The sequence below is a fragment of the Tachyglossus aculeatus genome, chromosome 11, assembly GCF_015852505.1.
Source record: "Tachyglossus aculeatus isolate mTacAcu1 chromosome 11, mTacAcu1.pri, whole genome shotgun sequence".
In the NCBI taxonomy this organism is placed as follows: Eukaryota; Metazoa; Chordata; class Mammalia; order Monotremata; family Tachyglossidae; genus Tachyglossus; species Tachyglossus aculeatus.
The window spans coordinates 34,343,365-34,355,759 of record NC_052076.1 but is presented as its reverse complement, the minus strand read 5'-3'; the positions used below and the strand labels follow the sequence as shown (position 1 = coordinate 34,355,759).

The 12,395-nt window shown below is 54.6% G+C and overlaps 1 protein-coding gene across 1 annotated transcript; it reads left to right on the top strand.

Moving 5' to 3' along the window:
* The first annotated feature begins 3,235 nt into the window (after positions 1-3,235).
* THY1 (Thy-1 cell surface antigen) lies at positions 3,236-10,924 on the top strand. Its single transcript, XM_038753840.1, has 4 exons — positions 3,236-3,389; positions 6,835-6,897; positions 8,147-8,482; positions 9,452-10,924. Exons 2-4 carry the CDS (start codon positions 6,861-6,863, stop codon positions 9,562-9,564), a joined length of 486 nt encoding a protein of 161 aa, XP_038609768.1. The 5' UTR covers positions 3,236-3,389; positions 6,835-6,860; the 3' UTR covers positions 9,565-10,924.
* The last annotated feature ends 1,471 nt before the right edge of the window (positions 10,925-12,395 follow it).

The following is a 12,395-nucleotide window of genomic DNA, read 5'->3' as shown; positions in this document are numbered from 1 at the left end:
CCCCCTAGTGGCCAGCACCGTTCCGCACTAGTCCAGTGCCGCCCCAACTACAGGGTAAAGTAGGCCGCCCCCTAGAGGTCAACTCAGTTCGGCACTAGTCCAGCACCGCCCCAACTGCAGGATAAAGTAGGCCGCCCCCTAGAGGCCAACCCCGTTCCGCACTAGTCTAGCACCGCCTCAACTGCAGGATAAAGTAGGCCGCCCCCTAGAGGCCAACTCCGTTCCGCAACAGTCCAGCGCCGGGCTCCTGCAGGATAAAGTAGGCCGCCCCCTAGAGGCCAACTCCGTTTCAGACTAATAATAATAATGTTAGTATTTGTTAAACGCTCACTATGTGCCAAGCACTGTTCTAAGCGCCAGGGTAGGTACAAGGAAATTAGGTTGTCCCACATGGAGCTCACATTCTTAATCCCTATTTTACAGATGAGGTAACTGAGGCACAGAGAAGTTAAGTAACTTGCCCAAAGTCACACAGCTGACAAGTGGCAGAGCCGGGATTAGAACCCACAACCTCTGACTCCCAGTCCACCGCACGGCTGCACAGGAGCCAGGACCCCAGGCTTCTCCTTCAGCCCATCCGGGGGTGGTCTCCCCTCTCACGGTGCCTAACCGTGAGCAGTCGCCATCTCCCTAGAAGCCAGACTCTCGGCCCTACTGTAGAAGCACCTCCTCCAAGAGGCCTTCCCAGACTAAGCCCCCTTTTCCTCAGCTCCCCCTACCTTCCACATCACTTCGACTCCCTCCCTTTGCTCTTCCCCCCTCCCCGCCCCACAGCACATACGTATCTATGTATATATCTACAATTCTGTTTATTCATATTGATACCTGTTTACTTGTACTGAAGTCTGTCTCCCCCCATCTAGACTGTAAGGCCGGTGGGGGCAGGGATTGTCCCTCTTTATTACTGTATTGTACTTTCCAAAAAGAGCCCGGGCTTTGGAGTCAGAGGTCATGGGTTCAAAGCCCGGCTCCGCCACTTGTCAGCTGTGTGACTTTGGGCAAGTCACTTTACTTCTCTGGGCCTCAGTTCCCTCATCTGTAAAATGGGGATGAAGACTGTGAGCCCCACGTGGTACAACCTCATGACCTTGTATCCCCCCCCAGCGCTTAGAACAGTGCTTTGCACTTAGTAAGCACTTAATAAATGCCATCATTATAGTACAGTGATCTGCACACAGTAAGCGCTCAATAAATATGATTGAATGAATGAAGATGACCATCTTCCTCTCCCTCCCGGGCAGCCCCTCCCCCTTACCCCACCCACTAAGAAGAGATGAGCTTGGATTAGGAGCAAATGGGCCTGGAGGCAGGGGGATGGCCAAGGAGAAGGTTCAAACCCCCACCCTATCCCAACCATTGCCTACTGAACGGCAACGGAGACAGGGGCAGGTGGCTGCCAGGGGAGAAGAGGGAGCCAGGGGAGAGATCTCCCGAGGGGGTGAGAGCCTCGGGCTGCTCCTGGCTCTATCCTCAACCCCCAGTTCATTCATACATTCATTCGATCGTATTTATTGAGCGCTTACTGTGTGCAGAGCGCTGTACTAAGCACTTGGAAAGTACAATACAGCAATAAAGAGAGACAATAATAATAACGGTATTTGTCAAGTCTTTTACTAGGTGCCAGGCACTGTACTAAGCGCTGGAGTGGATACAAGCAGATCGTATCCCTGTTCCACTTGGGACTCGACCCCCGGCCCACGTCATCCCCCGGGCCTGGAATGCCCTCCCTCTGCCCATTCGCCAAGCTAGCTCTCTTCCTCCCTTCAAGGCCCTGCTGAGAGCTCACCTCCTCCAGGAGGCCTTCCCAGACTGAGTCCCTTCCTTCCTCTCCCCCTCGTCCCCCTCTCCATCCCCCCATCTTACCTCCTTCCCTTTCCCACAGCACCTGTATATATGTATATATGTTTGTACATATTTATTACTCTATTTATTTATTTATTCTACTTGTACATATCTATTCTATTTATTTTATTTTGTTAGTATGTTTGGTTTTGTTCTCTGTCTCCCCCTTTTAGACTGTGAGCCCACTGTTGGGTAGGGACTGTCTCTATATGTTGCCAATTTGTACTTCCCAAGCGCTTAGTACAGTGCTCTGCACATAGTAAGCGCTCAATAAATACGATTGATGATGATTGATGATGACTCACGATGTCAATCCCCATTTTACAGATGAGGTCACGGAGGCCCAGAGAAGGGAAGTAACTTGCCCAAGGTCGCACAGCAGACAAGTGGTGGAGCGGGGATGAGAATCCAGGACCTTCTAACTCCCAGGCCTGTGCTCTACACACTAGGCCATGCTGCTTCTCAATCCCTGCCCACAACGGGCTCACAGGCCGAGAGGGTGGGAGAGACAGACATCAGCACAAGTAAACAGGCCTCAATATAAATAAACAAAATTCTAGATCCATACATTCAGTCGAACCCCCCAAATGGGTCCGGGCGTCTGAAGTTACTGGTCACCATTAAACGAGGACAGATCATCATCAATCGTATTTATTGAGCACTTACTGTGTGCAGAGCACTGTACTAAGCGCTTGGGAAGTACAAGTTGGCAACATATAGAGACAGTCCCTACCCAACAGTGGGCTCACAGATGGACGGAGGGCTGGACAGATGGATGCAGGGCTGGGGGTGGGGGGCTTTATCCCAGTGACCCAGGCTGGGCCCCGGGGGTTGGAAGCTTTGTGAGCCCGCTGTTGGATAGGTGCCAACTTGTACTTCCCAAGCGCTTAGTCCAGTGCTCTGCACACAGTAAGCGCTCAATAAATACGATTGAATGAATGAATGAATGAATGGAAGCCAAATTGGATCGTCCCCAAGGACCGGATCCGTCCCCCTCTGCCGCTCTGCGGTCCCTCTCTCTCTCTACGTGACTCAGTTTCCCCCTCTTTACAATGGGCAGAGTCTCGCCCGATGGAGGGAGGGGGGCGGGGGGGCAGTTAACCTATAAGGCCCCGGGTCCGGAGAACAGATAAGCAGAGAGGGGGGGGCGCCAGGAACTGGAAATGGGGGGAGAGGGGGTCTAGGGAAGGTCCCCTCCCACCCCCAGGCCCAGCCCCAGACTGGTCCAGTAAACATCGCGGCGGACCAGCCGCAGAGCCCTCCGCCCCCTCTTCCTCTGCAGGAGCCGCCCCCACCCCCGGGTGCCCCCACCCCACCCGGGACCCCCTCCTCCCCCCCAGCTGCTGATTGGCTGAGCCCCTGGGCTCCACCCTCATCTTTCCCCCGCAAACTGCGGGCGCAGCGCAGGGAGCAGGGCTTCGGAGGCTTCGGCGAAGGAGACACACACACACACATCCACAGAGGTAAAGAGACGGACAGAGCCAGAGAGAGAGAGAGAAGGGGAAACAGCAGCGGGATCTGGTGAGCCGGCCCCGCTCGGCCCTCAGGTAGGAGCCCTGAGGCCAGGACGGGCCCGGGATCCAGGGGTCGGGCCAGAGAAGGGCAAGGGCCGAGCTGCGTCTCTCCTCTGGGGACCATCATCCCGGGGCTGGGCAGCTGCCAAAGGGTGGGGACTGAGGGGCTATTCAGGAGGCAAAGGGGGTCCTGAGTGCGGACCCACTCACCCCCAACGCCTCACCCCCAACATCCCACCCCAAAATCCCATCCCTTTTCCTCTGCTCCTCCTCCCCTCCCCATCGCCCCTATTCCCCCCCCTTCCCCCTGTATATTTGTGCATATTTACCACTCTATTGATTTTATTAATGGTGCGTATGCATCTATAATTCTATTTATCTATTTTGATGGCATTGACGCCTGTCCACTTGTTTTGTTGTCTGTCTCCCCTTTCTAGACTGTGAGCATCTCACCCCTTTTCCTCTGCTCCTCCTCCCCTCCCCATCGCCCCTATTCCCTCCCTCTGCTCTACCACCTTCCCCCGTATATTTGTACACATTTATTACTCCATTGATTTTATTAATGGTGCGTATACGTCTATAATTCTATTTATCTATTTTGATGGCATTGACGCCTGTCCACTTGTTATGTTATCTGTCTCCCCTTTCTAGACTGTGAGCATCTCACCCCTTTTCCTCTGCTCCTCCTCCCCTCCCCATCGACCCTATTCCCTCCCTCTGCTCTACCCCCTCCCCCCTGTATATTTGTACATATTTACCACTCTATTGATTTTATTAATGGTGCGTATACATCTATAATTCTGTTTATCTATTTTGATGATATTGACGCCTGTCCACTTATGTTGTCTGTCTCCCCTTTCTAGACTGTGAGCATCTCACCCCTTTTCCTCTGCTCCTCCTCTCCTCCCCATCGCCCCCATTCCCTCCCTCTGCTCTACCCCCTTCCCCCGTATATTTGTACATATTTATTACTCTATTGATTTTATTAATGGTGCGTATCCATCTATAATTCTATTTATCTATTTTGATGGTATTGACGCCTGTCCCCTTGTTTGGTTGTCTGTCTCCCCTTTCTAGACTGTGAGCATCCCACGTCTTTTCCCCTGCTCCTCCTCCCCTCCCCATCGCCCCCATTCCCTCCCTCTGCTCTACCCTCTTCGCCCTGTATATTTGTACATATTTACCACTCTATTGATTTTATTAATGGTGCGTATACATCTATAATTCTATTTATCTATTTTGATGGCATTGACGCCTGTCCCCTTGTTTTGTTGTCTGTCTCCCCTTTCTAGACTGTGAGCATCCCACGCCTTTTCCCCTGCTCCTCCTCCCCTCCCCATCGCCCCTATTCCCCCCCTCTGCTCTACCCCCTTCCCCCTGTATATTTGTACATATTTACCACTCTATTGATTTTATTAATGGTGCGTATACATCTATAATTCCATTTCTCTATTTTGATGGCCTTGACGCCTGTCCACTTGTTTCGTTGCCTGTCTCCCCTTTCTAGACTGTGAGCCCGTTGTCGGGTAGGGATTGTCTCTGTTGCCGAATTGGACTTTCCAAGCGCTTAGTACAGTGTTCGGCACACAGTAAGCGCTCAATAAATACGATTGAATGAATGAATGAACATCCCACCCCGTCTCAGCCCCAACATCTCACCTCCAACATCCCACCCTATCATCCCGCCCCCTCTTCCCTCCCTCTTCCCCGTTATCCCTGGTCCAGGAAAAATGTCCTCGGCCCTCTCCCTGCGCCAGGGAGGGAAGGATCTCAGATCCTGGAAGATCCCTCTGGCGGGGGGGCTGGTGGAGGAGTGGGATCCACTGGGTGAGGGGGCACGGGAAGGGCTGAGTAGGGAGGGGACACGAAGCCGCAGTGCCGCGGGCGGACCCGGGGCGGGGAGACGGAGAAAGGGGAGGAGGGAGGAGGGGTTTGGGTACCAGGGAGGGGGCAGAGGAGAGAGAGAGAGGCAGAGAGACAGAAGAAAAGGTCGGGGGGAGGCGGAGGGAGCACTGGAAGAATACAGCCGGGTGGGGAGGGAGGGGAGATGGAGAGAGCGACCCCGGCCCCTTTTCCCTGAGCCCAAAGAGATCAGGAATGGGAAGGGGAGAGAGATGAGTCCAAGATGCCCGTCTCTCCCTCTCCCCACCTTCTCTTCCTCGCCTTCCCCGCCTCCATCTCTCCTCCTCCTTCTCCCCACCCCGCTTCCAGTCTGGGCTGTGTCTTTCTCTCGCCCGTCCCCTCCATCCAATTTCTCCTTCCTTCCTCCCTCCCCCCACCGCCTGATTTTCCATCTCCCTCCTCCACCGCCCACCCACCCCCAAATCTCCTCTCTCTCCCTCCGCCTCCCTGTCTTTTCCCCGTGACTCACCCGAATCCGGAGCCCGGGGGGGGAGGAGGAGTGGGGAGGGGGCAGCCTTTCCCAGGCCCGGGGCAGCTATGATTTCCCATCCCGGCTCCAATTCCCTCCTCTCCCCTTCAGGACTCAAAGGGCTGAAAAAGGCAAAATGTGGGGCCTGGAAGGGACCCGCCCTACAGGCCCCCGTTTCCTGCTCTTCCTTGGCCCTTCAGCCCCTCTCCCCTGCCCCACCCTCACCATTGCCGGCTGCCCTTTGGGCAGCATCATCATCATCAATCGTATTTATTGAGCGCTTACTATGTGCAGAGCACTGGACTAAGCGCTTGGGAAGTACAAATTGGCAACATATAGAGACAGTCCCTACCCAACAGTGGGCTCACAGTCTAAAAGGCCAAGGCCAGGCCAGGGATCCAGCGATCTGGACTCCTGGGTTCCAAGAGTGATCTCCCTTGCCCACCTGATTTCATTCATTCATTCATTCAAGCATATTTATTGAGCGCTTACTGTGTGCAGAGCACTGGACTAAGCGCTTGGGAAGTACAATTCAGCAACAGAGGCAATCCCTGCCCACGACGGGCTCAAAGTCTAGAAGGGGGGAGACAGACATCAAAACAAGTAACCAGGCATCTATACCATCATTATAAGTAAATAGAATTATCGATATATGCCTGATCTTCTCCCTTGCCCACTTCTCTGCCCGACCCCAGCTCCCAGAGACCAGCCAGCTTGGTAGGTGGAGTCTGTGCCTGGAGTAACCTAGTTTCCATCAAGGAGACTGAATTCCCAGACTGGAGATTGGGGCTGGGGTGTTGGTAGTCCGCCTCTGACCACTCTGCCTCTGCCCAGGTAGAGAAGCAGTGTGGCTCAGTGGAAAGAGCCCGGGCTTGGGAGTCAGAGGTCATAGGTTCTAATCCCCGCTCTGCCACTTGTCAGCTGTGTGACTTTGGACAAGTCACTTCACTTCTCTGGGCCTCAGTTCCCTCCTCTGTAAAATGGGGATTAAGACTGTGAGCCCCATGTGGGACAACTTTGATTACTTTGTACCCCCCCAGCGCTTAGAACAGTGCTTGGCATATAGTAAGCACTTAACAAATACCAACATTATTATTATTATTATAGCCCATCCTGCCCCCAACTGAGCCACGATGAATCCCGCCGTGGGCATCGCCATCCTGCTGGCAGGTACCGGGCGGCGGGGAGGGAGGGAAGGTGGTGTGCAATGGGGGCGTCGGGGGGTGGGAAGGGGATGGTCGGTCTGGAGGGGGCCGGGAGGGGTACCCCCAGTCCCACTGTGGCACAGTCTTGGACCCCAGAATCAGGGCTTCAAAGGGGTGGCCTTCCTCCTCCTCTCCACCTCACCAAAATCCAGCAGGGACCCTCCTGATCTCTGGAAAGCTGCCCCCAGGGCGTAGCCTTACCGATGAGCTGGCATCTCATTCATTCATTCAGTTGTATTTATAAAGTGCTTACTGTGTGCAGAGCACTGTACTACGTGCTGGAAAGTATAATGCAACAATAAACAGTGACATTCCCTACCCACAACGAGCCCCCTCCCCTTCACCCCCCCCCCCCCCCCCCCCCCCACTGCAGCCCTTCCCCAGGGCTTCAAACAGGGTAGCCTGCCCGGGAGGAGGGGGGAGCTCCTCTTTTTTTAGGGTATTTGTTAAGCGCTTACCACGTGCCAGGCCCTGTACTAAGTGCTGGGTAGATGCAAACAGTGCTCTGCACACAGTAAGGGCTTAATAAATGCCATCATTATTATTATAAAAGCTAATTAAGGTGGACACAGTCCATGTGCCACATGGGACTCCCAGTCTTAATCCTCATTTTACAGAAGAGAGAACTGAGGCACAGAGAAGTGAAGTGATTTGCCCAAGGTCACAAAGCAGACGAGTGTCAGAGCCGGGATTAAGAGCCCGGGCTTTGGAGTCAGAGGTCATGGGTTCAGATCCCTGCTCCGCCAATTGTCAGCTGTGTGACTTTGGGCAAGATACTTCACTTCTCTGGGCCTCAGTGACCTCATCTATAAAATGGGGATGAAGCCTGTGAGCCCCACTTAGGACAACCTGATTACCTTGTACCCCCCTCCAGCCCTTAGAACAGTACTTTGCACATAGTAAGTGCTTAATAAATGCCATTATCATCATCATCATCATCATTAGAACCCAGGCCCTTCTGAGTCTGAGGCCTGGGCCTTTGCCTCAAGTCCATGCAAAAGGGAAGAATGGAGAGGGTCTCCAGGCTCCCAAATTATCCTCCCAGCGGACCCGGACTTTCTCTCGGGATCAAGTGCTTAGTACAATGCTTTGCACGCAGTAATCGCTCAATAAATATGACAGAATGAATCTGAGCCCATCTGTCGTGTGCATGTGTGTGTGTCTGTGTTTGTGCACATGCTCATGTTTGTGCGTGCACATTGCACGCCTCCCAGTGCTGCAGGCTGCCCGTGGTCAGAAAGTGCACAGCCTGACGGCTTGCCTGGAGGGCCTGAACATGCGCCTGGACTGCCGCTTCGAGAACAGCACCAAAGACCCTCTCAAGTTCGAGATCAGCCTGACCCGGGAGAACCAAAAACACGTGCTGCAGGGCGACCTGGGCATCCCCGAGCACGCCTACCGGTCCCGCCTCAACCTCAGCACCACGCAAAACCACCTGGCCCTCTACATGACTTCCTTCACCAGCAAGGACGAGGGCATCTACAACTGCCAGTTCCAGGTGCCCGGGGAGGTGACCCACAACCCTGGCAAGAACCTGACTGTCTACAAAGGTGAGGAGCCCCGGGGGGTGGAGGGCGCACCTGCCCGGCTGGCCTGCCGAGGAACGGGCATGCTGCAAATCCCCTGTTGGGAAGGGGAAGAGGTTATCTGTTGGGTTGGTGGGTCAATCGTATTTATTGAGCTCTTACTGTATGCAGAGCACTACACTAAGCGCTTTGGAAACTACCCTGCAACAATGTAACCGACACATTCCCTGCTCCCAACGAGCTTATAGTCCAGAGTCAGACATTAATAGAAATAAATAAAATTACACATATGCTCAGAAGTGCTGCCAGGCTGGGAAGGGGGGATGAATAAAGCGAGCAAGTCAAGACAGCGAGGAAGGGAGTGGGAGAAGAGGAATGAGGGCTTAGTCAGGGAAGGCCTTTTGGGGCAGATGTAACTTTGAAAAGGTTTCAAGGTGGGGAGAATCATTGTCTGTCAGAGATGAAGAGGGGGGGCATTCCAGGCTAGAGGCGAGATGTGGGTGAGAGATTGACAGTAAGATAGACGAGATCGAAGTACAGTGAGTAGGGCGGTATTAGAGGAGCCAAATGTGGGGCTGGTCTGCAGAAGGAAAGTATGGAGGTGAGTTAGGAGGGAGCCCTGCTTCCAAAAGATGGAGCCTCTGGAGTCATATCCGGGGTCCTCGGTTATGAGGATCTAAGCAGCTCCCAAATCTCCCTTCCCCAGAAGCAGCTGCAGTTTCTCCCAGGGTTGGACTCAACTGATCAGTCAATCAGTCGTATTTACCGAGTGCTTACTATGTGCAGATCACTGTTCTAAACACTTGGAGAGTACACTCCAATAGAATTAGTAGATGCGATCCCTGCCCATAACTAGCTTACAGTCTAGAGATGAGGACGGTATTACCCTTGCTATCCGAATGGGGCCCGACGCGGAGGGTCAAAGCAGGGAGGAGGATAGGGGGTCGAAGGAGGATCCGGCTCAGCCGTCCCTCCCCTTTCCCTCTCTCCTAGATAAATTGGCCAGATGTGCCGGCATCAGTCTGCTGATTCAGAACACCTCATGGCTGCTGCTGCTGCTGCTCTCTCTGCCCCTCCTGCAGGCCGTGGACTTCGTGTCCCTGTGAGCCCGGGCCTGGAGCCGGGGCCGAGCCGGGGCCTGGAGCCGGGGCCGAGCCCGGAGCCCGGGCTAGCGGACCCAGAAAACCGTGACGCCCCCCGCCACCCCCCCAGGGACCCGGGTCTCTCGGCCACCCAGTCCCCCATGCGTACACCGCACCCCCCGTGGGGGAGGACCCATCCCCCATACAAGAATCCCAGCTCCGCATGCCACACTCCCATTGCCCAACCCTCCCCACCACCCTCTCCCCTACCACCTTCACTTCCACCTTGCGGGCTAAACTTTTGTAATAGTCGCCTGAGCCGCTTCCGTCTGCTTTGATTTCTGTTTCTTTTTAGGGCTGGGGGAAGAGGCGGAGAGAGGGAGGGCTGCTTCTCCCCCACTCCTGCTGGGTGCCAGGGCAGGGGATTTCAGGTGCCAGGGCCTGGATTTCGGCTGGGGGGATTTGGGGGGGTGAGCAGGGAGGGGTGGTCTCCACCTTAGAGCCTGCCACCACCCCGTCAGGCATGAGGTCCCTGGTGACTGCAGGCCAGCAGGGAGTGTGGACGGCTTCCTTAGCGAGCCCGCGAACTGGGGAACTGCTGGCCGGCCTACCAGCCGGCCTACAAGCCCGCCCGCCCCACCGCTGGGCCCTGAGGAGCCCCTTCCCCTGTCCGGACCCTCTGCACTGTATTCCGGCCTCCACCCTCAAAGAAAGCCCTAAGAAAATGAGGACTTTGAAGTGAATGGGGGGCGAGAGCTTTGTCACCCAGTCTCCCTGGGCCTGGTGTAGCCTCAGAACCCGGGACCCGTCCTGGGAAGGGGGACGACCCCCTACGCCTCCCCGTCCACAAGAGTTGGCAAGGCTGTGCCCGCCCCGGTGCCCTCTGCCCAGATCTGTCCCTGTAGGGCAGGAGGGGGCCCGAGGCCTTCAGAGGGCAAAGGGCTCAAGGCCAGTCTTGATCCGGGCGGGCGGCAATTTGGCCGTTGGACGGTGTCGGGTGCCGGCCCCCGGCTCCAGGGTGGAAACATCCCTGAGGATGGGGCGGGAAGATCCCTTTGGAGGATGAGCCTCCTGCACCCTCCAGCCCAGATTTTATAGCTCAGGTATCTCTCTCCAGCCACATCTCTTTCCACAGACCTGGCGTTTCCTAGTGAATACGATGGATAAACAGAAAATGGTGATTTAAAAATAATTATATATATACATATATTTACATATATATGTATATACTCCCGAAACGCAACCCAGCTCCCCTCCTCCCTCCTCCCTCCTGATGTCCATGTCTCCTGTGATCATGTGTAGCGTTTCCACAGCTTGTACTCCGACATCTGGTTGAGGAAAAAGAAAAATACTGCACAATAAACCAAATCTTTGGAGTGTGTGAGCACCTGCTGTGGTCTCTGCTTCTCTCCGACGGCGGGATGTCCCCGGTGAGCCCCCCCCGCCCCGTCTTTCCCATCTTTCTGAGTCGCCCTTCCACGCTGATCTTTCCCCCAGTCCCAGCTCTGCCTCATCTTCCCCTTTAACAAGGCCCAGGAGTCCCTGTGCCCGGGGCCGAATTATAACCCCGAGTCTGCCCACTAAAGAGAAAGAGGATGAGACGGCATCAGGTGGGAGTGGGGAGAAGGGTGTCAGGAGACCCTTCGGCCTCTGATCCCCCGCCCTCGACCAAGCCGAGCTCCTGACCCCTGGGGTTTCCCCATGAGACAGAGGGAGGTGATGATGATGGATGATGATGGCGTTCACCGGGCCCCCATCATCATCAATCGTATTTATTGAGTGCTTACTGTGTGCAGAGCACTGTACTAAGCACTTGGGAAGTACAAGTTGGCAACATACCCCCGCCCACTCTTGGCTGGGCACCCCCTCGGGATTGAAACCATTTACTCCTTCCTCGAGAAGGCGGAAGGACACCTGGACGGGTGGGCAGCACCTTAGACGCGTAGTCGGCTGTTGTATTTCCCCATCCTGCTAATTAGAGGAATGACTAATGATGAGGTTGAGCTCGTCTTGGAAGCGTTTTGAGATCTCCAGGAGGCGGGCAGGCGGAATGCTTGAACCCGCCCTGTCCAATTGCACCAGTAAGATAATAATAATAATAATAATGTTGGTATTTGTTAAGCGCTTACTATGTGCAAAGCACTGTTCTAAGCGCTTGGGGGGATACAAAGTGATCAGGTTGTCCCACGTGGGGCTCACAGTCTTAACCCCCATTTTACAGACGAGGTAACTGAGGCTCAGAGAAGTTAAGTGACTTGCCCAAGGTCACACAGCAGACATGTGGCGGAGTAGGGATTCGAACCCATGACCTCTGACTCCAAAGCCCGTGCTCTTTCCACTGAGCCACGCTGCTCCTCTAAGATCTCCCGACCCACGGTCTAGGGAAGCAGGGTGGCTTAATGGATAGAGTCCGGGCTTGAGAACCAGAAGGACCTGGTTTCTAATCCCGGCTCCGCCACTTGTCTGCGGTGTGACCTTGAGCAAGTCACTCGACTTTTCTTTGCCTCAGTAGCGTGGCTCAGTGAAAAGAGCCCGGGCTTGGGAGTCAGAGGTCATGGGTTCTCATCCCGGCTCCACCACTTGTCAGCTGTGTGACCTTGGACAAGTCACTTCTCTGTGTCTCAGTTACCTCATCTGTAAAATCTGGGAGCCCCACGTCGGAAAACCCGATCACCTTGTATCTTCCCCAGCGCTTAGAACAGTGCTTGGCACATAGGAAGCGCTTAACAAATACCATTATTATTATTATTACCTCATCTGCAAAATGGGAATTAAGACCGTGAGCCCCAAGAGGGACAGGGGCTGCGTCCAACCTGATAACCTTGTCTCTACCCCAGCGCTTAGAACTATGCATG